The sequence below is a fragment of the Amphibalanus amphitrite genome, unplaced genomic scaffold (genome assembly GCF_019059575.1).
Source record: "Amphibalanus amphitrite isolate SeventyFive unplaced genomic scaffold, NRLGWU_Aamphi_draft 000723F_arrow, whole genome shotgun sequence".
NCBI lineage: Eukaryota > Metazoa > Arthropoda > Thecostraca > Balanomorpha > Balanidae > Amphibalanus > Amphibalanus amphitrite.
The window spans coordinates 4,658-31,385 of record NW_024882217.1 but is presented as its reverse complement, the minus strand read 5'-3'; the positions used below and the strand labels follow the sequence as shown (position 1 = coordinate 31,385).

Genomic DNA, 26,728 nt, shown 5'->3' with positions numbered 1-26,728 from the left:
CAAACACACACACAGCCGTGTGCAAACACAAACAGCGCCACAGACACCGCTGGTCAGCCCCCTGCGGCAAACAAACAGACACACAGACAGACAGACAGACAGACAGACAGACAGACAGACGACAGACAGACGACAGACAGACAGACAGACAGACAGACAGACAGACAGACAGACAGACAGACAGACAGACAGACAGACAGACAGACAGACAGACAGACAGACAGACAGACAGACAGACGGACGGACGGACGGACGGACGGACGGACGGACTAATGGACGGGCCTAGACAAACAATTCCAGCCACCATTGAAATATTGAAACAACATTGAGCAATTGACAACTTTTCAGCATTTGTACTTACCTTAGCGAAGCAATGTAGAATTGGCATTGTGGTTCGTCTGTGCTGCACTTCGTCAGGCTTGCATACTTGCATAATTCGTCAGACTTCAAACAAGCTTCGTCAGTTCCTTAGGCTGGGGGGATCCATGTGATCGCAAGGCACCTCGCAGTTGCGATCAAACGTAAGTTGAATCGGAACAGATATTGGAGGGATCCATCACATCGTAAGCTAAGTAGATACGCAAGTTGTATCGCAAATGGTGAAGATACGAACTAACTTTACGAATCTTCTCGGTCGATCGGAAGGCCGATCGTAGCGAAGCTTTACCTCTTTCTCAAGAGAAAAATATAAGAAATTTTCAAAATTTTCACAAAACCGAAATATATGTTAAACAAATATGGTTGATGAACACGTGTGCAAAATTTTAACACGCGCAGTGGAAGGGGGGGGGGCGGATTTCGCCCACCCCTCATGTTTTTCGCCAATAACTCGCGCCGCAAACATGATATTAATGTGAAATTTTGGCTACCTGCCCAGAATTGAATTGCAGATCTTCTCGTGCAAGAAATAAGAAAATCGGTTCACAACTTTTCTAGTAAGAGTGATGTAAAGTCAAACATCCTGCCGCCGCGGCGGCGCGGCGGCGCGGCGGCCGGCGCTAGCCGTTACGCGCCGCCTGAATTGTAGACTGTGCCGGGGCGGGACGGTTCCGTCTTTACATCGCGCTCCTTACCGCTGATTGTGCTAGATTCGCGTCAAATTTGGTGAGGAGACTGAGAAATGTGCAGGAAATCATATGGTCAAAGAATTTTGAAAATCGGCCGGTAACTACTTGAGTTATGAGTGTGTAAACACAAAATTGTGATTGCCGTATTTCCCGCGTCGGCCGATGCCGCTTCAGCCGGCGACATCTTACCCTTAGCAGGCTTCTAACTGCCATATTTATTGTTGGATTAACTAGAAATTCACCTTACATAGTCACAAATGTTTGTTCTTTTGTATAGTGAAAGAAAAAAGAAAATCGGCCGGTAACTTTTTGAGTTATCGGCGTGTAAACGCAAAAAAGTCGCTAATATGGCAGATTTGACCACATTTGACCTCATTTGACCTTGAAGATATTGACCTAGGGTCATGAAATTCACACACAACAGAGTTCCCCATGGCCCCCACCTACCCTCCAAATTTCGTTTTTCTAGCTCCAGTGGGAGCTGAGATCTTAGGGGGGGGGGCGACATCCGCCCCCCCCCCTTCCACTGGGCGTAGTACTGGCAACCCTTCCACTGCGCGTGTTAAAGGTAGTGTGCCAGCTTTCTTGGACCGTATGGAGTTAATGGCCCAGATAAGGAGAACCGGATTTTTAGAACTTATCCATGCCTTCAAAACTCATGGAAACGTCTTAAATTCTTCAAATTTTGAGTACCCCAGTGCGAAATTCGCCCCGACGGGTTGTCGGTCGTACCCCAACCACATTTCACACCACTATGAACAATAAATGCACACACTGAAATCGCTATTACCGATATGCTCATCCAATCAAGTTTCGATAAACCCGTTCATCATCAGCTCCTGCGGTTTCGAACACGCCTGTTAGGTGGCTTCTGATGCTCGTCGAGGTCGGAATTTCCAAATACGCGTGGTGCGTCGGGCCGCGCGCTCTGACTTCGGCCAAGAAAAATGCGTCAGCTGATCATTGTCATTTCTGCCACTTGCGTGTGGTGAAATGGGGTCATAACTTATGAGACGGCTTTTTCATATCAATTATTTTACATAAAATCATATTTCAAACCATAAATAATGTTCGACAGCCAAATAAAAGAAACAATACCAATACGGGCTTACAGTTTAAGGCTCGACATTGTGTTGTCTACGATTAGACAGCTGATAACTCATTCCCGTACGTCGTATGGTCGTAACACTATAATGACCTTTGCTTATTGTCACAAGTGCGCCGCATTCGCGATTGTTGCCCGACGCCTGTTTGCAGGTGAGCCCACTACAGTTGTTATACATATCTAAAAACCGAAAAACTTTTAGGCGAAAAAGGCACTATTCCAGGCCCATTTTTGATTTTTTTTTTGCGATATTAGGTAAAAACAGAAGCTTCTTATCCTAGGAAAAATAAAATGGGAAATCTTTCAAAGGTGGCACACTACCTTTAAGTCGATTTCTTCAAAAATGGCTGCGCTAGAGCGTTTTAAATTTACACGTTGAAAACGGTCACTTTCACGTCATTTTTGTAATTATTTTTTTCAATTTTGAAATTTAAAAAGTGTTTTGGGCAATTTTTCGCGTTAATTGCGAAAATCTGACCAAAACATGTATCGCACCATCAATGATCCGATACGCATTCAGAGGCCGCGCCGCGGACAGGTGGGCGCGGCGATACCTAGGCCGCGTGGGGGTTACACTGGTGTTCGGGAAGGGCTATGTCAACGCGAGGCAGGCCGCGGGGGAGCCGGTTGCGGCGCCGGTCCGTATTTGTCGGCGCCTAGCAGTGCAGCGGTGCGTTTATGGCGGAGGGAGGGGAAGCGGTGTAGTGTCTGCAAGGCCGCACACAGGAGAGGGCACACGGGCCTCCCCCGCCCCCCCATTCGAGTTGGGGCCCCTAATCTTTAGACCGCCGAAGACCATGTAAAATGAACTGAAATAATGATTGAAAAGACCGGGAGGGCCCATCTCGTTCCCCAGCAGGCCCATACGAGTCCATAAATGCCCAGTAGCGCAGCCAGGGGTATTGTGGTGAAATTTCAATGGCCCTCAAAAGACCTCAAAGGGCCCACAGATGGGGTCACCGGGTCCTCAGATGGTCTCGAAGGGCCCTCGGTTAGCGTCAAATGGCCCTCATCTGGTGTCAAAGGGCCCTCAGATGGCCAAATGAATGGCCACAAGATGGCCTCAAAGGGCCCTCAGATGGGTTCAAAGGGCTCTCAGCCAACGTTAAACCTACCTCAGAAGACCTTAAAGGGCGTCAAAGGGCCCTAAACCTGCGTCAGAGGGCCCTGAGCTCGCGTCAAACGACCCTCCGAAGGCCTTAAAGAGTCCTTAGCTTGTGTCAGAGGGCCCCCAGCTGGTGTCAGTGAGCCCTCCTCAGCTGGCGCCAAAAGTCCATCTGAAGGCCTCAAACGGTTGTCAGCTGGAGTACAACGGTCCTCAGATGCCGTCACGCGGCCCTCAAAAGCCTCAAGGAGCCCTTATAAGGTCTCAAAGGGCCCTCATTTGGCCTCAAAAGACCCTCCGCTAGCGTTAACCGGACTTCAGAAGGCCTTAAAGGGCCCTTATCTGGTGTCAGAGGGCCCCCAGCTAGTGTCAGAGGGCCCCCGGCCCTCAGTTGGCGCAAAATGGCCATCAGAAGGCCTCAAATGGTCCGTAACTGGAGTCCAACCGCAACGGTCCTCAGGTGGCGTCAAGCGGCCCTCAAAAAGCCTCAAAGGCCGCTTAGAAGGCAGCAAAGGGCCCTCATATGACCCCAAAGGGTCCTCTGCTGGCGTCAAACGGACCTCAGAAGGTCTCAAAGGGCGTCAAAGGGCCCTGAGCTCGTGTCAAATATAAAAGCGCCCTTAGCTGGTGTCAGGAGGCCCCCAGTTGGTGTCAGCGTGCCCTCAGCTGGTGTCAGAGAGCCCTCAGTTGGCATCTACTGGCCATCAGAAGGCCCCAAACGGTCCTCAGATGGCGTCCAACGGTCCTCAGCTGACGTTAAGAGGCCCTCAAAAAGGCCTCAAGACCCCTCGGCTGCTGAAGAGGCCCTTAGCCTCAAAGGAAACTCAAGAGACGTTGAACGGCCCTAAAAAGGCTTGAAAGGGCCCTCTGCTGGTGGCAAAGGGCTCGCATATGACATCAATAACAGCTTTGTCAAAAACGGACCTGAGAGACCTTGCCGGTCCCTGGTTATAAGGGGCTCCTGTCTCTTGCAGTAACCTGAGTGGCCCACGTTTACTGAGGGGCCCCTGGTTATTGAAGGAGTCCCTGGTTACTGGAAGGACCCCTGATTATCAGAGGGTTCCCTGGTCACCTGGTGGGTCCCTGATCAATTGAAACCTCCCGATCATCTGAGCGCCCCCTGATTGCCTTGGTCTTGGCGTTGGCGTACAGTTTAAAGTCGTCGGCACACTGCGGCCTCCTCTTTCTCAACAAGTCCCTCTATTTCTTCTGCAGCGAGGGCGATTTCGTCAAAATACTCCTCCATCGCGAAGCCTCGTGCGCAGACGTGCAGTCTTCGGGGCGCTCGCTGCGCCAACTCTTGACGCCAACTGACGGGCTCCAAATGGAACAGATGGACTCCGAAACGAACGTAGGAATGCCGACACATGATCCCTCCAAATTTACAGAGGAGGAGATGTCCCTGACAGCCCATTTGCAATAGGGGTCACTTTTACACTATAGACGGCTGGGGGATCCGTGCTATCGTAAGTTATATCGGACGTGGCTGCGAAACTTCTCTCGGTACGAAACTTCTCTTGATCGGAAGAAAATCGGAGGGATGAAAAAGAAAGAGCGGCAAATCGGAGCTACGTTGTACGTAAGTTGTTTCGCAGCGTTTAAATGCCAGTTTTACTACGATTTAAATGCCAAGCAGATCAGCTGACCTCGTAGTACCATGTCGATAAGGTCGAATTCCCCATACGTCTATAGTGTAAAAGTGACCCTTATTGCAAATAGGCTGTCAGGGACATCTCCTCCTCTGTAAATTTGGAGGGATCATGTGTCGGCATTCCCATGTTCGTTTCGGAGTCCATCTGTTCCATTTGGAGCCCGTCAGTTGGCTTCAAGAGTTGGCGCAGCGAGCGCCCCGAAGACTGCGTCTGCGCACGAGGCTTCGCGATGGAGGAGTATTTTGACGAAATCGCCCTCGCTGCAGAAGAAATAGAGGGACTTGTTGAGAAAGAAGAGGCCGCAGTGTGCCGACGACTTTAAACTGTACGCCAACGCCAAGACCAAGGCAATCAGGGGGCGGTCAGATGATCGGGAGGTTTCAATTGATCAGGGACCCACCAGGTGACCAGGGAACCCTCTGATAATCAGGGGTCCTTCCAGTAACCAGGGACTCCTTCAATAACCAGGGGCTTCTCAGTAAACGTGGGCCACTCAGGTTACTGCAAGAGACAGGAGTCCCTTATAACCAGGGACCGGCAAGGTCTCTCAGGTCCGTTTTTGACAAAGCTGTTATTGACGTCATATGCGAGCCCTTTGCCACCAGCAGAGGGCCCTTTCAAGCCTTGTTAGGACCGTTTAACGTCTCTTGAGTTTCCTTTGAGGCTAAGGGCCTCTTCAGCAGCCGAGGGGTCTTTGAGGCCTTTTTGAGGGCCTCTTAACGTCAGCTGAGGACCGTTGGACGCCATCTGAGGACCGTTTGGTGCCTTCTGATGGCCAGTAGATGCCAACTGAGGGCTCTCTGACACCAGCTGAGGGCACGCTGACACCAACTGGGGGCCTCCTGACACCAGCTAAGGGCGCTTTTATATTTGACACGAGCTCAGGGCCCTTTGACGCCCTTTGAGACCTTCTTTGGTCCGTTTGACGCCAGCAGAGGACCCTTTGGGGTCATATGAGGGCCCTTTGCTGCCTTCCAAGCGGCCTTTGAGGCTTTTTGAGGGCCGCTTGACGCCACCTGAGAACCGTTGCGGTTGGACTCCAGTTACGGACCGTTTGAGGCCTTCTGATGGCCATTTTGCGCCAACTGAGGGCGCTCTGACATTAGCTGGGGGCCCTCTGACACCAGATAAGGGCCCTTTAAGGCCTTCTGAAGTCCGGTTAACGCTAGCGGAGGGCCTTTTGAGGCCAAATGAGGGCCCTTTGAGACCTTATAGGGGCTCCTTGAGACTTTTGAGGGCCGCGTGACGGCATCTGAGGACCGTTGTACTCCAGCTGACGACCGTTTGAGGCCTTCAGATGGACTTTTGGCGCCAGCTGAGGAGGGCTCACTGACACCAGCTGGGGGCCCTCTGACACAAGCTAAGGACTCTTTAAGGCCTTCGGAGGGTCGTTTGACGCGAGCTCAGGGCCCTCTGACGCAGGTTTAGGGCCTTTTGACGCCCTTTAAGGTCTTCTGAGGTAGGTTTAACGTTGGCTGAGAGCCCTTTGAACCCATCTGAGGGCCCTTTGAGGCCATCTTGTGGCCCAGTGGCGCGGGAACAGGGGGGCTAGCGGGGGCTGAGCCCCCCAGCTTTTCGGCTGGGGGAGGGCTCGTAATGTATTTGAGCCCCCCCCCCCCCCAGCTGGAGGAATCGAAATCGGAAATCTACCAACATAATTTCATAGATTCATACATAGGCGCGGGAACCGGGGGAGGGGGCAGTGGGGGAAGCTTGCCCCCACAACTCTGCGGCCGTCGGGGCGGTGTCCCACAACGTTTCATGAGGCCAGGAACCGTTGGGCAGCTTGTCTTCCCCAAATTAGGGGTTGTGGGTCACAAAGGAAGAAAGCATGTAAGTGAAAAATCCACCTATTTCACTGGCTTGGCAACTCATTTGGCAGATTAAAACCTTTACTCCAGGTTGCCAAAACGGTAGTTTCTTCACTCAGCTGAGACGGAATACCTCAGTTTTTGAAAATATTTTCGTGTTTTTTTTTGTTGTTGAAAAGGCCAAGGTCTGAAAAATAAGTGGCCTAAAACCGGTGAGAAAACTAGATTTGGGGGTACCCTAGGTTGATTTCTATTATGGTTCAGCCCCCCAGTCTGGAAGAAGTTCCCGCGCCACTGTAATGTGGCCCTTCATTTGGCCATCTGAGGGCCCTTTGACACCAGATGAGGGCCATTTGACGCTAACCGAGGGCCCTTCGAGACCATCTGAGGACCCGGTGACCCCATCTGTGGGCCCTTTGAGGTCTTTTGAGGGCCAGTGAAATTTCACCACAATACCCCTGGCTGCGCTACTGGGCATTTATGGACTCGTATGGGCCTGCTGGGGAACGGGATGGGCCCTCCCGGTCTTTTCAATCATTATTTCAGTTCATTTTACATGGTCTTCGGCGGTCTAAAGATTAGGGGCCCCAACTCGAATGGGGGGAGGCCCGTGTGCCCTCTCCTGTGTGCGGCCTTGCCGACACTACACCGCTTCCCCTCCCTCCGCCATAAACGCACCGCTGCACTGTTAGGCGCCGACAAATACGGACCGGCGCCGCAACCGGCTCCCCCGCGGCCTGCCTCGCGTTGACATAGCCCTTCCCGAACACCAGTGTAACCCCCACGCGGCCTAGGTATCGCCGCGCCCACCTGTCCGCGGTGCGGCCTCTGATGGCGTATCGGATCATTGATGGTGCGATACATGTTTTGGTCAGATTTTCGCAATTAACGCGAAAAATTGTCCAAAACACTTTTTAAATTTCAAAATTGAGAAAAGTGATTACAAAAGTGACGTGAAAGTGACCGTTTTCAACGTGTAAATTTAAAACGCTCTAGCGCAGCCATTTTTGAAGAAATCGACTTCAAATTTTGCACACGTGTTCATCAACCATATTTGTTTAACATATATTTCGGTTTTGTGAAAATTTTGAAAATTTCTTATATTTTTCTCTTGAGAAAGAGGTAAAGCTTCGCTACGATCGGCCTTCCGATCGACCGAGAAGATTCGTAAAGTTAGTTCGTATCTTCACCATTTGCGATACAACTTGCGTATCTACTTAGCCTACGATGTGATGGATCCCTCCAATATCTGTTCCGATTCAACTTACGTTTGATCGCAACTGCGAGGTGCCTTGCGATCACGTGGATCCCCCCAGCCTTAGACTTAGATTGCGAACCGAAAATGCCCGTCAATAATTGCCAAGACTTCACGCAATTACTTATCAGCCTCTCTCTGGCTGGGGGGATCCATGTGATCGCAAGGCACCTCGCAGTTGCGATCAAACGTAAGTTGAATCGGAACAGATATTGGAGGGATCCATCACATCGTAGGCTAAGTAGATACGCAAGTTGTATCGCAAATGGTGAAGATACAAGATATCTTGGCTCGCTACGCGTCGCGTTGGCCATAAAATGATTAAGGAGAAAATTTGGGACCGATTGGTGTTTGTCCCGTGTTGATCGGACGTCTAGAAGCTTAGATATTCGCGAAAAACTTGTTGAACTTGCCAAAATACCTGCCAGCTTGCTGTATCACCTGCTACTTGGTAATGTACTGAAAACTTGCTAATGTACTGAAAACCTGCCAAAGGTATAGATATCTTGGCTCGCTACGCGTCGCGTTGGCCATAAAATGATTAAGGAGAAAATTTGGGACCGATTGGTGTTTGTCCCGTGTTGATCGGACGTCTAGAAGCTTAGATATTCGCGAAAAACTTGTTGAACTTGCCAAAATACCTGCCAGCTTGCTGTATCACCTGCTACTTGGTAATGTACAAAGAACTTGCTTGCCTAAATACCGCAAAGAAATTAATCCTTTCCGACGTTTAAATCAGACTGCTTAAGACGACCAAAGACTTTCCAAATTTTCCCTTGGGCTGTGTTCGTTTCAGGGCCTCGTCTAAGGAATTTTCACTGGGGGGGCCGGAGACTCCAGGTGCCAAATCTAGGGTACCCCCAAATCCTGTTTTCTCCCTGGATTTAGGCCACTTATTTTTCATCACTGAGCCCTGACACCACTTTTTAAAACTAAAAATAGTAGGCCCTCCGACCCATGTTTTTATGTACGTAAGTTTGTAACTTCTCTCACTTACCCCACCAGACAGTAATAACCAAGATACCGATAAGAAACGTAAAAACCATGCTTCTCTTCTCCGTGTTGAGCGTTATGGTGGCAGGGCCTCATAAAAAAATATTTCGAGGGCGGGGTTGAATCCCGCAAATACAAGAATAGGCATCATATGCAATTCAGTGATGTGCTTCTTCGCTCATGAATAGCGCATTCAGTACAGAAAGAAGAAACCATATAGCTTTTTCGGTCCCGCTACACTTCTTTTTTAAGTCGGTCATTTTTTACCATTCAGCCTCTCAGAGAACTTTACGATGGACGGCTTATCACGGTCTTATCAGTCATTTCGAATGTCTTTTGGACAGGGACTGGCAGACAGAGACAAGACAAGTTCGCTGATTTTTATTTCACTTTGCGACTTTGCGTGCATCCAGCAAGCTACTTTTCTTCAACTCAGCAGCCACTGACTAAACGTTGCCACAGGTGCGGAAGAACTTGGACACGAAGGCCCGCTTCGTGTAAACGGAGAGGTTCGGGACTTTCTCCCGCCTTGCCTTGTCATTTAGGAACCGCGCGACGGCTGGCCTAGGATCAAATGACGCGGTACCCACTCCATTCAGAGCTAGGTGTAGCCGGGCATTTACAGTGTCGTTTGTCATGCTTAGCCGATGGTGGGACCTGATGGCGTTAAAGTGCGACACTGCACGCTCTGTGCCCATGCTGTGCGGCGCCACAGCAATGAAGCTGCCCAGCAGCTTCTGACATGTGCCAGACGCAGCAGCGAACATCTGTCGCAGCTTCCCACCTACAGTCGCGACTCCCTCACGGGCAGAACACATGGCGGGCCAATGGTCGCAGGTAGAAGTGACGAGATCACTCACACCGGCCTGCCCGAACAGACCTCGAGTTAGCTCTGTTCCCACCCGTATGAAAGCAGGCGCAGAAGGTGCTTCTACGAGTTTCAGCATGGTCGCAACTAATTCTTCTTGCTCGATATCCAGTCGCTCTCCAAGGAAGTTGACGATGCTCCGTACCGTGTCGTTTCGCACAGCCGAGTAGTCTCTGGACGAGGAGACATTCGTGTTGACGACTTGCCGGCGGCCACTTGATCCTGCCTCTGAACAGTCGTCAGCGGAGGCACCTCCTTCACTCGACTCTTCTTGGCCACCGGGAAGAGGACCGTCAGCAATTAGCTGAAGCTGCATGAGTGCGGAGTCTCTGGCTTGCATAACATCTGGCAAGGTGAGTTCACTCTTCTGAAGAACTTTCTGCAGTCGTGACATGACACTGCTAATGTCGTGCATCAGAGTCGTGAGCCTGAACGTCTGCCCGCCAGTCTGCCACTTCTTCAGCATCCCATTGGCTCGGGCAACAGCTCGTTTGTCTGCGCCTGAGGACACGATCTCCTTCCACACCTTCCGACACGCATCGATGTTGGTGAGGATGGCTCGGCAACATTGGTTCAGGTGTTCGGCAAACCGGACCTCGAAGTGAGGTGGGAAAGCCATGGTTTCCCCACAGTCTCGCAATGCCTTGGTGTGTTTTTTCGAAGTGCGAAAGTAAGACAACAAGCCTGTCATCTCACTCTTCCACATTCGCACTTCAGACACCGTGTCTTCCACAGACTCCATAGCCAAGTCGGAACGGTGACAGACGCACCACATGGTCATTACGTCCCGTTCCAGGTGTTGCCGGAGCTTGGTCCATAGCCCCGCATTCCGACCTGTATTTGCTGACTCACCGTCGGTTGTGAGACCGATGAGCTTCTCGGACGGAGCCCGACAGCTTGCCAGGGCCGTGATAACCGCCTCCAGAAGGCCAGCAGCTCCATTTTCGTCGGGTTCCACCAAAGCGAGGAAGACGCTCTCCAATGTACCATCGCTACTCAGTGTTCGCGCCGTCACAAACTTGTTGTCGCGTTGAGTTCGATCCAGAGATCCATCCACCTGGATTGAATACAAGAGGCACTTTTGCAGTCGCTCTCCGAGTCGATCCCGCTCCATAGAGCTGATTACATCGAGCATCTCCTTGTAGGTGTCCGGCGATCGGTAGTGTAGGGATGCTGCTGGAGGCGTCAGAGGGCTGAACGGCTGGTTGTCTGCCTCCATCGTCAGCACGCGTTCAGCGTGCACGTTAGCAAGAGATCGGGCGGGCCACGACCAAGCTGCCAGCGTCTCGAAGAGACTATCGTTATACACATCAACCGCCAGGTGGGTCAGTAGACCGACGACCTGCGCATTTGCTTTCTTTGTGATGTTGTGCCACGGATGGTCATCGGGGGCTTCAAGCCACATCTTCTCCATTTCCTCTTCGTGCACGGCGGCAGCGTGAGGTTGTCCCAGCAGGTGATCAACTACCCGCTGCAAACGCTCTTTGTCTCCGATACGGACCCTGTCAGCCATGTACACCTTGCCGTTCGCCGCTTTTTTTGTAGCCGCCGTTTCATGTTTTTTGCAAGTCTCGCAGGTCATAAATGATCGCATCTTGTTGTTTAATTTCGCTTTGGTCTCCGTTAGGCAGGGATGGTTTTGCAGAAGCCACGCGGTATCCAGCTTCTTGCCTTTGTACCATTCCGCAGAACTTGATGAAGCCGAAGTCTCTACAGTTCGCGGATTTGGCACGGGTTCAGCGGGAGTCGGGTCCGATGAAGCAGACACTGAAGGACCTGCAAGAGAAGGTTTGGTGGGACATTGGACTGGATAGGTATTGGAAATAACATCAGGGTTAAATCAGGATTAGCCGGTCTCATAGCTCAATCTGTACAGTGTTGGGCTGCGTGTGATGATGACAATGATGATGATGATGATGATGATGATGACGGGTGCGGTTGGTGGCATGCCGCAGCCAGTCGAAGTCAGTGAACGGACCGACCGCAAGGTCCTATATAGGAGGTATGTCACTGGTACGTCACTGGTACTAAGGGTCGGACGGTTGTAATGCAATCCAATAGAAAATGACCCACGTTTAGAGCTCTCCCAGATAGCTGCCAGACTCGACATTGACGTTAAAGTTATATCACATGAAAGCACAAATCAAGACAAACATGAAACCTATGTGACGTTTTTTACCTACTTCTATTAGCTGAGACACTATTCAAGCATAATCAGAGCACGGCACCAGCTCACTTTTTCCTCATTAATGCCATCACAAATCCCTAGTTGGCGCACATCACTTTTCTAATCGGAGACCACCGCCCATTCCGTGTCGTCACTATTAGCACACGACACGTTACGGAGCTGGCGATGAGACAGTCCTAGACTGGCCGTGCTCGGCTATGTGTGTACGTTAAACTTTGTGCTTTAAATTCTGCCACAGACCTGACCAGAAATTGCGCGATCGGAGGGTAGAGGGAATGGCCAACGTAACAAGCTTTGCTTAGCGGGGTCTCTGTCCTGTGAATTATTCCATTCAAAATTTCCGACTAAGTTTATGTTTAGAAAAATGAAAGCAGATTTCCCCTAATAAATAAAAATGCCGTATTATGAAAAGAGCATTATTTTTTGTTTACATATGAATAACACCACACTTCTGAAGAGCTTTTGTTTACACATGAAGAAGACCACGCGCCTGAAGAACCGCAGCTCTTCAAAAGCTGCGGCTTCAGGGGAGCATCATGACTTCAATTGGAACCAGTAGACGTAGCTCTAAGACGATACGGATATGTGCGGGCTAGGTATATCGAAAAAAAGTTAAACTGGTGGCATTTTGAACCTTGATAATAGAGCGTCATCAGCTTATTCAGCAGCCTAGCGGAGCAGGTTTGTAGTCAATTCCAGTGAAATAGGTATATCCTGATTCCAGAAAAATCCGTTTGACACGGAATCGGGGTCACAGTTTAACCCAGGAATCGAAATCGGAATCTGTTTCACCCCACGCAAGCAGAACGTTTGGAATAGGAATCGATTAAACTGCACTTGCAAATAAAGTATTCCGGTAACGATTCAAAACCTCAATAAAATGTGTTGCATCCTTCAATAATTTTCGGCTAATACTTATCGTGATGCTCTTGTTATTGTTGTTAGTGTTTTTTTTTTGTCGCAAAGCTCAAAGGAGCCAACCGGTGACGGTCTGACGGATCCACTCACTCACTCTCCTACTACAGGTTAGACACTCAAGGCGGGCGAAGCTGAACGCAACGCAAACTCCTCACCTGAAGAACGCAAACGACATCCGAAATTTAAAACATCATTTCGGCAGCAGATGGAGGAGCTTACCTTTGCGCTATACATGCATTGATTCGGAAATTTGAAGAGAAAGTAATAATTTGCCCGGAGAAATAAGTTGTGTGACGATTTCATGTGATAAAATGATTTCAATTTCTTTCACTTCGCAGCCTTGGATGTTTTATAAGCTAACAGATGAGACGATATCAACTTCAACAATCTGAACCCACTGCCTTGCCAAATACCCGCGACTTACCAGATTGACTGGTGTCAGATGAGCGTGGCCGCTTGTTCGTCGGTTCAGCTCGGTCAGAATCTGGAGCAGGAACATCCTACAGGAGAGGAGCAAAGAAAGGCTGGTTTCATTTACAATAGGATTGTGAAGGGGTTAACTTAACTGGGCCTTCTTAGTTCTTTCTGATGCAACGAGCCAGCGGATTTACACTAGTGCACTAGTGTACGGAAAAAAACATGGCAGAAGTATAGGCTGCTGTCGTTTGCCGACTGATGTAGGTCGCTGCCGACCTCTTTCCTGCCGACTGATGTTATACGGAAAGGACATTGCAATCTCCAGTTTTTTTTGTTTTTTTTTGCTCTGGCGAGAAAAGAAATGCGAACTAGAAGACACTTACGACCGATAATTATTTCCGAACGTCGACAAAAGATTAAATCGTCCAGGACTTGCAAAATTTCATGTTAAGGGGTAGAGCCTACTTCACAGTTACACACCTTTCTACGGAAGAAATTCCTGATGTCCATCTTCTCTTTCAGCTTTCACACTCCACACTTCACGCTCTCACATACAGTATGGCCTGCTAGCATCCGTTGCTCCGCGACGCTTGCCGGAAGAAGACTAACAAGCAGCGTTTCCATGGTGATGAAACTAGTTGGGCCTCGTAACAATAGAGGACGCTGTTGTCTCGAACGATAGAGGCGATAGAGATGAATTCATGCCTATTGACAATATGTTAAACCTAATTTCCTTGCTCAATACCTACCTGAAAAGGTAGCAGAATCGTTTCACTTTCGGCGAAAAGATGTAGAATAAGTAGTAATTTTTGTCTTTCGCTGGCCCCCCCAGTGATCAATTTTCAGGTCGACTGGGGGGGCTGGAGAGAGGAGTGCGGGGGATTGGCCCCCCCAGTTAACATGTTAGACGAGGCCTTGGTTCGTTTTGATTTGTTTTCAATGAATTGTTTGTAATATGAATTGTGCTTAATTCCAATTCGTATTTTGATTCACCTACCTATCCTTTCTCACTTGCTTTTTGCGTCCTACCTATTGAGCGATTACACTTAGGTTGATGGAGCCGGTGGGTGGTTATAATGCAATACCCTGCACGGTGAACAGCTTGCGAGTTTTGCAGCGGTGCGATTGTCGGGGCTTATCGCTGACTGAAAAGGGTAAATACAGTAAATACAGATGGCTGTGTTGGATCCCTTTGCTTTTGCCCAACATTCAGCGTTGGAATTGTGGCTTTACCGTCCCTCTTATTAAAGTTATCTAACTTTTTGTAGCTTCATCAGGTTAGACACGACGTGCGCGGCGGTATCCATCTGGCGGCCGCTGGCGGAACTACCGCGCACGGCCCGCTTGCCGCACGGGCCTGGCGGCCGCCAGTGGAACTACTGCGCAGGTGGCAGCACCTGCCCGTGGAGAAGCGGCTGGCAATCGGCCGCCCCACTCCCCACCCCGCCCCCACCCAGCTGGCCGCCAGACCGTGGGAACGACTCGGCTCAGCACTGCCGCACGCGCATTCAGCGGCGGGTTGTCGATTTTTCGAGTGTCGGCTGCCGATCTCCCGAGAGCCGGCCACCTGTCAGCCGCCGCTCGGCTCTGTGTTAAGCATATGGGGTATCTCACTTTTCCGAGATCTACGTCAAACTACGTATTTAAAACTACACTAGGTGTCCAGCATTACGCGCAGCGTAACAAATCAATTTTGATTAAAATCGGCCCAGTAGCGGCCGAGCTATTGCAAGAATAAATTTGGCGTCTCCTCTTGGCCGGCGGTGCCCTGTTCCGGTATTCATTGCCAAAGGTCAGTGACCTTCCGGCTCTGATTTCACCCAGTTTTGCAAGCGAAGAAACTGAGCCTAAGGCGCGTGCTCTCTGATCGGCGCCGGCCGCGGCCCAAAATTCCGCAAAGATGCACCCGCCACGTGCAAACCGGCGAGCGCACCCCCACGAAAATTTAATACAACAAACAGATGCACGCGTCCGACTGGGCGCAAAAATTTCACCTCCGTAGCCCGCACCGTTCCGGAGCAATAGCCCGCCAAGCGTGACGGACGCGTTACATACATACGTACAGACATTTTGATTTTTATATATGTAAATATTCTACAGCCGAATCTTAAAACTGGGGGTACCTCACTCACAATCGCGCGTGAATCAGCCGCATTCCTGTGACTGAAGCCAATGCTTAAGAGATATGTGGTTCCGCGGCTATCTCGCAGGCCCTAAGAGAAAAAGCTCGCTGCAAAAACTGAGCGTTTCAAAAAACCCGCAAACCGACGCAAATAGAATAGTTATACAAGATATCTTGGCTCGCTCCGCGTCGCTTTGACCATAAAAAGATTTGGGAGAAAATTTGGGATCGAATGGTGTTTTTCCGGTGACGATCGGACGTCTAGAAGCTTCGATATTGGCGAAAAACTTGCTGAACTTGCAAAAGTACTTGGTACTTGCCAAAGTACTCGGTACTTGCCAAAGTACTTGGTACTTGCTTGGTATTTGCATAAGTACTCGGTATTTGCCAAAGTACTTGGTACTTGCTTGGTATTTGCATAAGTACTTGGTACTTGCTTGGTACTTGTAAAAGTACTTGGTACTTGCGAAAGTACTTGGTACTTGCTTGGTACTTGTACTCGCCCCCCCCCCTTGTTCCCCCGACTCTACTCCCACCCCTACACCCTCGGGATAATTCCGGGTTCGTCGGGTAGAAAAACTTGCCACTCTATCCCCCCCCCCCCCCAGAGCCATTTGGTATCGATCGGTGTTTGTCCCGTGTCAATCGGTCGTCAATAAGCCGAGATATGCACGGCGACTTATTTCAATCGGCGCCGATCATAATCTTCAGGACGGAGGTACCCACACTCATTTCTGGCCGTATCTCACTTTTCCGAGATCTACGTCAAACTACGTATTTAAAACTACAATTCTACAGCCGAATCTTCCAACTGGGGGTACCTCACTCACAATCGCACGTGATTCAGCCGCATTCCTGTGAGGCGCGCAATGTTGAAGAGATATGTGTGCACGCAGATATCTCGCAAGCCCTAAGAGAAAAAGCTCGCTGCAAAAACTGAGCGTTTCAAAAAACCCGAAATCCTACTCAAATGAATAATTAAACAAGATATCTTGGCTCGCTCTGCGTCGCTTTGGCCATAAAAAGATTCGGGAGAAAATTTGGGATCGAATGGTGTTTTTCCGGTGACGATCGGGCGTCTAGAAGCTTCGATATTGGCGAAAAACTTGCTGAACTTGCAAAAGTACTTGGTACTTGCTTGGTACTTGCCAAAGTACTCGGTACTTGCCAAAGTACTTGGTACTTGCTTGGTATTTGCATAAGTACTCGGTATTCGCCAAAGTACTTGGTACTTGCTTGGTACTTGTAAAAGTACTTGGCACTTGCTTGGTACTTGTACTCGCCCCCCCCCGTTCCCCCGACTCTACTCCCATCCCTACCCCCTCGGGATAATTCCGGGTTCGTCGGGCAGGAAAACTTGCCACTCTATCCCCCCCCCCCCACAGCCATTTGGTATCGATCGGTGTTTATCCCGTGTCAATCGGTCGTCAATAAGCCGAGATATGCACGGCGAATTATTTCAATCGGCGTCGATCAGAATCTTCAGAACGGAGGGACCCACGCTCATTTCTGGCCGTATCTCACTTTTCCGAGATGTACGTCAAACTACGTATTTAAAACTACATATTCTACAGCCGAATCTTCCAACTGGGGGTACCTCACTCACAATCGCACGTGATTCAGCCGCATTCCTGTGAGGCGCGCAATGTTGAAGAGATATGTGTGCACGCAGATATCTCGAGCAGCCACCGGTCCGGCCGCCCCAACTGCGGTCCAGGTGGCAGCAGCTGCCGGCAGACTCGGCAGTTTTTCCCGTCGTCGGGCGGTCGGCGGCGAATCTCCGCAACGGAGGGACCGCCACCGAGTTTGTCACGTGAATCAGCCGCATTCCTGTGAGGCGCGCAATGTTGAAGAGATATGTGTGCACGCAGCTATCTCGCAAGCCCTAAGAGAAAAAGCTCGCTGCAAAAACTGAGCGTTTCAAAAAAGCCGCAATCCTACTCAAATGAATAACTAAACAAGATATCTTGGCTCGCTCCGCGTCGCTTTGACCATAAAAAGATTCGGGAGAAAATTTGGGATCGAATGGTGTTTTTCCGGTGACGATCGGACGTCTAGAAGCTTCGATATTGGCGAAAAACTTGCTGAACTTGCAAAAGTACTTGGTACTTGCCAAAGTACTCGGTACTTGCCAAAGTACTTGGTACTTGCTTGGTATTTGCATAAGTACTCGGTATTTGCCAAAGTACTTGGTACTTGCTTGGTATTTGCATAAGTACTTGGTACTTGCTTGGTACTTGTAAAAGTACTTGGTACTTGCGAAAGTACTTGGTACTTGCTTGGTACTTGTACTCGCCCCCCCCCCTTGTTCCCCCGACTCTACTCCCACCCCTACACCCTCGGGATAATTCCGGGTTCGTCGGGTAGAAAAACTTGCCACTCTATCCCCCCCCCCCCCCCCCCCCCAGAGCCATTTGGTATCGATCGGTGTTTGTCCCGTGTCAATCGGTCGTCAATAAGCCGAGATATGCACGGCGACTTATTTCAATCGGCGCCGATCATAATCTTCAGGACGGAGGTACCCACACTCATTTCTGGCCGTATCTCACTTTTCCGAGATCTACGTCAAACTACGTATTTAAAACTACAATTCTACAGCCGAATCTTCCAACTGGGGGTACCTCACTCACAATCGCACGTGATTCAGCCGCATTCCTGTGAGGCGCGCAATGTTGAAGAGATGTGCAAGTACTTGGTACTTGCGAAAGTACTTGGTACTTGCTTGGTACTTGTACTCGCCCCCCCCCCTTGTTCCCCCGACTCTACTCCCACCCCTACACCCTCGGGATAATTCCGGGTTCGTCGGGTAGAAAAACTTGCCACTCTATCCCCCCCCCCCCCCCCCCAGAGCCATTTGGTATCGATCGGTGTTTGTCCCGTGTCAATCGGTCGTCAATAAGCCGAGATATGCACGGCGACTTATTTCAATCGGCGCCGATCATAATCTTCAGGACGGAGGTACCCACACTCATTTCTGGCCGTATCTCACTTTTCCGAGATCTACGTCAAACTACGTATTTAAAACTACAATTCTACAGCCGAATCTTCCAACTGGGGGTACCTCACTCACAATCGCACGTGATTCAGCCGCATTTACTTGCCAAAGTACTCGGTACTTGCCAAAGTACTTGGTACTTGCTTGGTATTTGCATAAGTACTCGGTATTCGCCAAAGTACTTGGTACTTGCTTGGTACTTGTAAAAGTACTTGGCACTTGCTTGGTACTTGTACTCGCCCCCCCCCCCCCGTTCCCCCGACTCTACTCCCATCCCTACCCCCTCGGGATAATTCCGGGTTCGTCGGGCAGGAAAACTTGCCACTCTATCCCCCCCCCCCACAGCCATTTGGTATCGATCGGTGTTTATCCCGTGTCAATCGGTCGTCAATAAGCCGAGATATGCACGGCGAATTATTTCAATCGGCGTCGATCAGAATCTTCAGAACGGAGGGACCCACGCTCATTTCTGGCCGTATCTCACTTTTCCGAGATGTACGTCAAACTACGTATTTAAAACTACATATTCTACAGCCGAATCTTCCAACTGGGGGTACCTCACTCACAATCGCACGTGATTCAGCCGCATTCCTGTGAGGCGCGCAATGTTGAAGAGATATGTGTGCACGCAGATATCTCGCAAGCCCTAACAGGAAAAGCTCGCTGCAAAAACTGAGCGTTTCAAAAAAGCCGCAATCCTACTCAAATGAATAACTAAACAAGATATCTTGGCTCGCTCCGCGTCGCTTTGGCAATCAAAGTATGAGGGAGAAAATTTGGGATCGATTGGTGTTCGTCCCGTGTTAATCGGACGTCTAGAAGCTTAGATATTCACGAAAAACTTGTTGAACTTGCCAAAGTACCTGCCAGCTTGCTGTATCACCTGCTACTTGGTAATGTACTGAAAACTTGCTAATGTACTGAAAACCTGCCAAAGGTATATACTTGCCTAAATACCGCAAAGAACTTGTTCTAAAATACTTGGTATTTACTTGTCTAAATACCGCAAAGAACTTGTTCCTTTCCGACGTTTAAATCAGACGTCGTTTAAGATTTTTCAATTTTCCCTTGGTCGCAGTTTGTATTGATTTGTTTTTAATGAATTGTTTGCAATTTGAGTTTTGTTTAATTCCAATTCGTATTTTAATTCACCTACCTATCATTTCTCTTATTTGTTGCGTCCTACCTATTAAGCGATTACACTTACGTCGAAAGAGCCGGTGGGTGGTTATAATGCAATACCCTGCACGGTGAACAGCTTGCGAGTTTTGCAGCGGTGCGATTGCTGGGGCTTATCGCTGACTGAAAAGGGTAAATACAGTAAATACAGATGGTTGTGTTGGATCCCTTTGCTTTTGCTCAACATTCAGCGTTGGAATTGTGGCTTTATCGTCTCTCTTATTAAAGTTATTAAACTTTTTGTAGATTCGTCAGGTTTGAAGCGACGCGCGGGGCGACATGCCTCTGGCGGCCGCACGCGGAACTACCGCGCACGGCGGCTCTGGCCGGACGACTGCACAGGTGGCAGCACCTGCCCACATTGCACACCGCCGCCGGCCCGGCCGGTGGAATTTTCCAGCCGTCGGCCGGCCGGTGGCCGGCGAATTTCTCCCGGAGGGAAGCACCTCGCTCACAAAAGCACGTGAATCAGCCGCATTCCTGTGTGGCGCGCAATGCTGAAGAGATATGTGTTTCCGCGGGTATCTCGCAGGCCCTAAGAGAAAAAGCTCGCTGCAAAAACTGAGCAATTCAAAAAACCCGCAATCCTACTCAAATGGATAATTAAACAAGATATCTTGGCTCGCTCCGCGTCGCTTTGGCAATCAAAGTATGAGGGAGAAAATTTGGGATCGATTGGTGTTCGTCCCGTGTTAATCGGACGTCTAGAAGCTTAGATATTCACGAAAAACTTGTTGAACTTGCCAAAGTACCTGCCAGCTTGCTGTATCACCTGCTACTTGGTAATGTACTGAAAACTTGCTAATGTACTGAAAACCTGCCAAAGGTATATACTTGCCTAAATACCGCAAAGAACTTGTTCTAAAATACTTGGTATTTACTTGTCTAAATACCGCAAAGAACTTGTTCCTTTCCGACGTTTAAATCAGACGTCGTTTAAGATTTTTCAATTTTCCCTTGGTCGCAGTTTGTATTGATTTGTTTTTAATGAATTGTTTGCAATTTGAGTTTTGTTTAATTCCAATTCGTATTTTAATTCACCTACCTATCATTTCTCTTATTTGTTGCGTCCTACCTATTAAGCGATTACACTTACGTCGAAAGAGCCGGTGGGTGGTTATAATGCAATACCCTGCACGGTGAACAGCTTGCGAGTTTTGCAGCGGTGCGATTGCTGGGGCTTATCGCTGACTGAAAAGGGTAAATACAGTAAATACAGATGGTTGTGTTGGATCCCTTTGCTTTTGCTCAACATTCAGCGTTGGAATTGTGGCTTTATCGTCTCTCTTATTAAAGTTATTAAACTTTTTGTAGATTCGTCAGGTTTGAAGCGACGCGCGGGGCGACATGCCTCTGGCGGCCGCACGCGGAACTACCGCGCACGGCGGCTCTGGCCGGACGACTGCACAGGTGGCAGCACCTGCCCACATTGCACACCGCCGCCGGCCCGGCCGGTGGAATTTTCCAGCCGTCGGCCGGCCGGTGGCCGGCGAATTTCTCCCGGAGGGAAGCACCTCGCTCACAAAAGCACGTGAATCAGCCGCATTCCTGTGTGGCGCGCAATGCTGAAGAGATATGTGTTTCCGCGGGTATCTCGCAGGCCCTAAGAGAAAAAGCTCGCTGCAAAAACTGAGCAATTCAAAAAACCCGCAATCCTACTCAAATGGATAAATAAATAAATAAATAAACGAACTAACTTTACGAATCTTCTCGGTCGATCGGAAGGCCGATCGTAGCGAAGCTTTACCTCTTTCTCAAGAGAAAAATATAAGAAATTTTCAAAAATTTTACAAAACCGAAATATATGTTAAACATATATGGTTGATGAGCACGTGTGCAAAATTTGAAGTCGATTTCTTCAAAAATGGCTGCGCTAGAGCGTTTTAAATTTACTTGTTCAAAACGGTCACTTTCACGTCATTTTTGTAACTATTTTTTTCAATTTTGAAATTTAAAAAGTGTTTTGGGCAATTTTTCGCGTTATTTGCGAAAATCTGACCAAAACATGTATCGCACCATCAATGATCCGATACGCCATCAGAGGCTGCGCCGCGGACAGGTGGGCGCGGCGATACCTAGGCCGCGTGGGGGTTAGGGGAGAGTGGGGTAATTTGGCCGGTGGTGTAAATTGGCCGCCCCCACCTGTACGAAAGCTGATAAAAGTGAATGAAATAACTTTAGTCTCTATTCATTTGTCGTCGGCAGAACTTACTCGAGAACAAATGTCAAAACTTTCCCCCTCTTAGTTTTATTCAAAATAAATAAAAGGTGAATTTCGTTAGAAAATGGTAACTTTTACTTCCGCTTAGAAATTTGTATAACATGTAGTATCTGGGCTGTAAACGAATTCCAACATTATAGCGCCATTTTTGAGAGTGTTCAGCGGTTCCAAGAGCAATTTCATCTAGTTCTGTACAGGCATGACGACTTTATAGACAAAAATTTTCAGAATGGCAATGTGGGGTTATTTGGCCGGGACTAGCGAGGCAACTTGGCCGGTGCGCTCAGAGTCACTATGCTATAGGACGGCCGAGTTGTCACGGTCAATTATACCATAAAGGACATAATTCATGACCAACTTTGACTACCTTGATGCCATATTTTCTATTGGACAGCTGTAAGGCATGTGACGTCATCAAAGGTTACCTAACGCTTTTTTGCTAATAAATACTTACAGAAAAAAGATACAGCCGCGCAAACGGTATCATTGTGTTCAGCTCGTCAAGTCGCATCAAATGATATACATGATGACCTTGAACTCACGTAACCTTGAGGTCAAGCGACCTGAGGTAACGTGACCTGAAGCTAACCTTTGACCTTGACCTCTCGAGGTCAACACATACATGTTTCGATGCAGAATGACGAGAGAACTACGATGGTACTTTTAGTTTTGGCCTAGCTTGATTACTTCAAAAGCTATTCGTAAAAAAACTGTCATCGCATCTAGAGCCGCTATTTTGACTATTTTCGACCCCTGTGACGACTGAGTCAACCTCCAAAATGCTTCAAATGCGTCGTAGGACACGCGTCATTGCTGAATGTGAAGATGACTCGCCTATAACAAAAATCATGGCCTCAAACCAACACCGGCCAAATTGCCCCACACCCCCGGCCAAATAACCCTGCTAGTGGGGCAATTTGGCCGCTTTGCAGACCTTTGTAATACGTCACAATCTCAATATAAGTAGTTACTCTATCATTTCAAGTTTACTGTCTAAGAAAGTAAAATGTATGCCACACCTGTCAGCGTTGAGAAAATGCAGAAATGTGTTGTCGACTTTTAGTTACATCGTTTTCTAAAAAAGCGGCCAAATTACCCCACTCTCCCCTACACTGGTGTTCGGGAAGGGCTATGTCAACGCGAGGCAGGCCGCGGGGGAGCCGGTTGCGGCGCCGGTCCGTATTTGTCGGCGCCAACAGTGCAGCGGTGCGTTTATGGCGGAGGGAGGGGAAGCGGTGTAGTGTCGGCAAGGCCGCACACAGGAGAGGGCACACGGGCCTCCCCCCCATTCGAGTTGGGCCCCTAATCTTTAGACCGCCGAAGACCATGTAAAATGAACTGAAATAATGATTGAAAAGACCGGGAGGGCCCATCTCGTTCCCCAGCAGGCCCATACGAGTCCATAAATGCCCAGTAGCGCAGCCAGGGGTATTGTGGTGAAATTTCAATGGCCCTCAAAATACCTCAAAGGGCCCACAGATGGGGTCACCGGGTCCTCAGATGGTCTCGAAGGGCCCTCGGTTAGCGTCAAATGGCCCTCATCTGGTGTCAAAGGGCCCTCAGATGGCCAAATGAAGGGTCACAAGATGGCCTCAAAGGGCCATCAGATGGGTTCAAAGGGCTCTCAGCCAACGTTAAACCTATCTCAGAAGACCTTAAAGGGCGTCAAAGGGCCCTAAACCTGCGTCAGAGGGCCCTGAGCTCGCGTCAAACGACCCTCCGAAGACCTTAAAGAGTCCTTAGCTTGTGTCAGAGGGCCCCCAGCTGGTGTCAGTGAGCCCTCCTCAGCAGGCGCCAAAAGTCCATCTGAAGGCCTCAAACGGTCGTCAGCTGGAGTACAACGGTCCTCAGATGCCGTCACGCGGCCCTCAAAAGCCTCAAGGAGCCCTTATAAGGTCTCAAAGGGCCCTCATTTGGCCTCAAAGGGCCCTCCGCTAGCGTAAACCGGACTTCAGAAGGCCTTAAAGGGCCCTTATCTGGTGTCAGAGGGCCCCCAGCTAGTATCAGAGGGCCCTCAGTTGGCGCAAAATGGCCATCAGAAGGCCTCAAACGGTCCGTAACTGGAGTCCAACCGCAACGGTCCTCAGGTGGCGTCAAGCGGCCCTCAAAAAGTCTCAAAGGCCGCTTAGAAGGCAGCAAAGGGCCATCATATGTGATATGACCCCAAAGGGTCCTCTGCTGGCGTCAAACGGACCTCAGAAGGTCTCAAAGGGCGTCAAAGGGCCCTGAGCTCGTGTCAAATATAAAAGCGCCCTTAGCTGGTGTCAGGAGGCCCCCAGTTGGTGTCAGCGTGCCCTCAGCTGGTGTCAGAGAGCCCTCAGTTGGCATCTACTGGCCATCAGAAGGCCCCAAACGGTTCTCAGATGGCGTCCAACGGTCCTCAGCTAACGTTAAGAGGCCCTCAAAAAGGCCTCAAAGACCCCTCGGCTGCTGAAGAGGCCCTTAGCCTCAAAGGAAACTCAAGAGACGTTAAACGGCCCTAAAAAGGCTTGAAAGGGCCCTCTGCTGGTGGCAAAGGGCTCGCATATGACGTCAATAACAGCTTTGTCAAAAACGGACCTGAGAGACCCTGCCGGTCCCTGGTTATAAGGGACTCCTGTCTCTTGCAGTAACCTGAGTGGCCCACGTTTACTGAGGGGCCCCTGGTTATTGAAGGAGTCCCTGGTTACTGGAAGGGCCCAGCTGGTTATCAGAGGGTTCCCTGGTCACCTGGTGGGTCCCTGATCAATTGAAACCTCCCGATCATCTGAGCGCCCCCTGATTGCCTTGGTCTTGGCGTTGGCGTACAGTTTAAAGTCGTCGGCACACTGCGGCCTCCTCTTTCTCAACAAGTCCCTCTATTTCTTCTGCAGCGAGGGCGATTTCGTCAAAATACTCCTCCATCGCGAAGCCTCGTGCGCAGACGTGCAGTCTTCGGGGCGCTCGCTGCGCCAACTCTTGACGCCAACTGACGGGCTCCAAATGGAACAGATGGACTCCGAAACGAACGTGGGAATGCCGACACATGATCCCTCCAAATTTACAGAGGAGGAGATGTCCCTGACAGCCCATTTGCAATAGGGGTCACTTTTACACTATAGACGTATGGGGAATTCGACCTTATCGACATGGTACTACGAGGTCAGCTGATCTGCTTGGCATTTAAATCGTAGTAAAACTGGCATTTAAACGCTGCGAAACAACTTACGTACAACGTAGCTCCGATTTTCCGCTCTTTCTTTTTATCCCTCCGATTTTCTTCCGATCAAGAGAAGTTTCGTACCGAGAGAAGTTTCGCAGCCACGTCCGATATAACTTACGATAGCACGGATCCCCCCCTATCTCTTAGCGTGATATATAATCATTCCAGAACCTTGTTTCCGGGCGGTTGCAATCTGGAGTCTGGACTCCGACCAATGTCTGTAGTTCCGGGTTTCGACACCCGCTGGCCGGACCCATTTTCGCAGCGGGCGGTCGTCGGGACGAGCCGTATGTCGTAATATGATCACGGGCTGTGCCGCACCTCCCCAATGGGATATGGGACGCTCCGGGACACAATCCAATCCGAGACACGGCGCGTGCTGGAGAGGCGCCCGCACAGAAAGTCTGAAATGTTTTATACGGCAGTCTCGCGATGCTTACAGCCAATGCCCTACCATGCTAACGCATCTCGCCTACTGGGAGCGCCAACCTGCCGTGTCTTCCTCGGGTAATTGCAGTTCAGTGCCCAGCACAGTGCTGTGTTGGTCACGGGTGACACAGGGTGACACAGCTGAGTACAGGGGTGACACACGAACGACACGGCTCAGTACACGGGTGACACAGGGTGACACAGCTCAGTATACTGGTGACACACGAACGACACAGCTGAGATTAGAACACGGGTGACACAAGATGACACAGTTCAGATAGCGCAGCTGATTTTATATGCCCCTGTCCACAACTGACGCACCTCCGGTCACGTGACGGCAGCTCAATAACTGAGCGACTCACGGTCTGTTGTCAGGTGCTGGGTCTGATGGTGGCCTGTCTGTCGCACGACCTGGACCACCGCGGCACCAACAACGCCTTCCAGTCCAAGACAGACAGCCCGCTGGCCATGCTCTACTCGACCAGCACCATGGAGCACCACCACTTTGACCAGTGCGTCATGATTCTCAACAGCGAGGGCAACAACATCTTCCAGGTGGGTTGCTTTGATAGCTTAATGATTTCTTGGGAAAATGAAAACATCGGAGTTTTGAACCTAACTTTCAAACAATGGTAGCCGCTGAAGGATACTCGTATTCAACAAATTTCACGCTGTTCATTAGACCACGCTGTTACAGACCGCTGTGTGTGTGCCTCTGTCTATTTCTAGGTGCTGAAGCCCGAGGATTACCGACAAGTGATGGACACGGTGCAGCAGGCCATCCTGTCCACGGACTTAGAGCAATACTTCAAAACAAAGCCCCAGTTTCTGCAGGTCGTCAGAAACGGACAACCCGACTGGCACGAGCCACACAACAAGAAGCGTGAGTACAACATCGTTTTACTTTGATTTTATATCCCTTCCGCGCTATATCAATAGCCGTCCCATTTTATTTAAAGTGACCATCCCACCTTAACATTAGTTTTGAGTTGAGATAGCCAAACTGGTGGCCATGGCCTGCAAATACCGGTTTGGGCACTCACCACAACATCGAAAAAATGCTTTAATTCGGAGATATGGAATTTCAAGCTTGCAGTTTTCGGATTCTAAGGGGCTAATGCATTGGGATGCCCCCTTAGAATTTGTGACGTCAGCGATGATCTCACGATTTTAAAACCTTATACTAACATCTTTGTGAAGCAGTGGTGGTATATGCTATTTG

The 26,728-nt window shown here is 49.6% G+C and overlaps 1 protein-coding gene across 1 annotated transcript in view; it reads left to right on the top strand.

Moving 5' to 3' along the window:
- Nucleotides 1-26,389, top strand: part of LOC122365224 (cGMP-specific 3',5'-cyclic phosphodiesterase-like) — a gene marked incomplete at its 3' end in the record, with an annotated part of 67,431 nt that extends 41,042 nt beyond the window's left edge. The window contains exons 14-15 of the mRNA XM_043336228.1: nt 25,882-26,061; nt 26,236-26,389. Of these exons, the coding sequence (XP_043192163.1) occupies nt 25,882-26,061; nt 26,236-26,389 (334 nt within the window). The remainder of the gene's footprint in view (nt 1-25,881; nt 26,062-26,235) is intronic.
- Between the last annotated feature and the right edge of the window lie 339 nt (nt 26,390-26,728).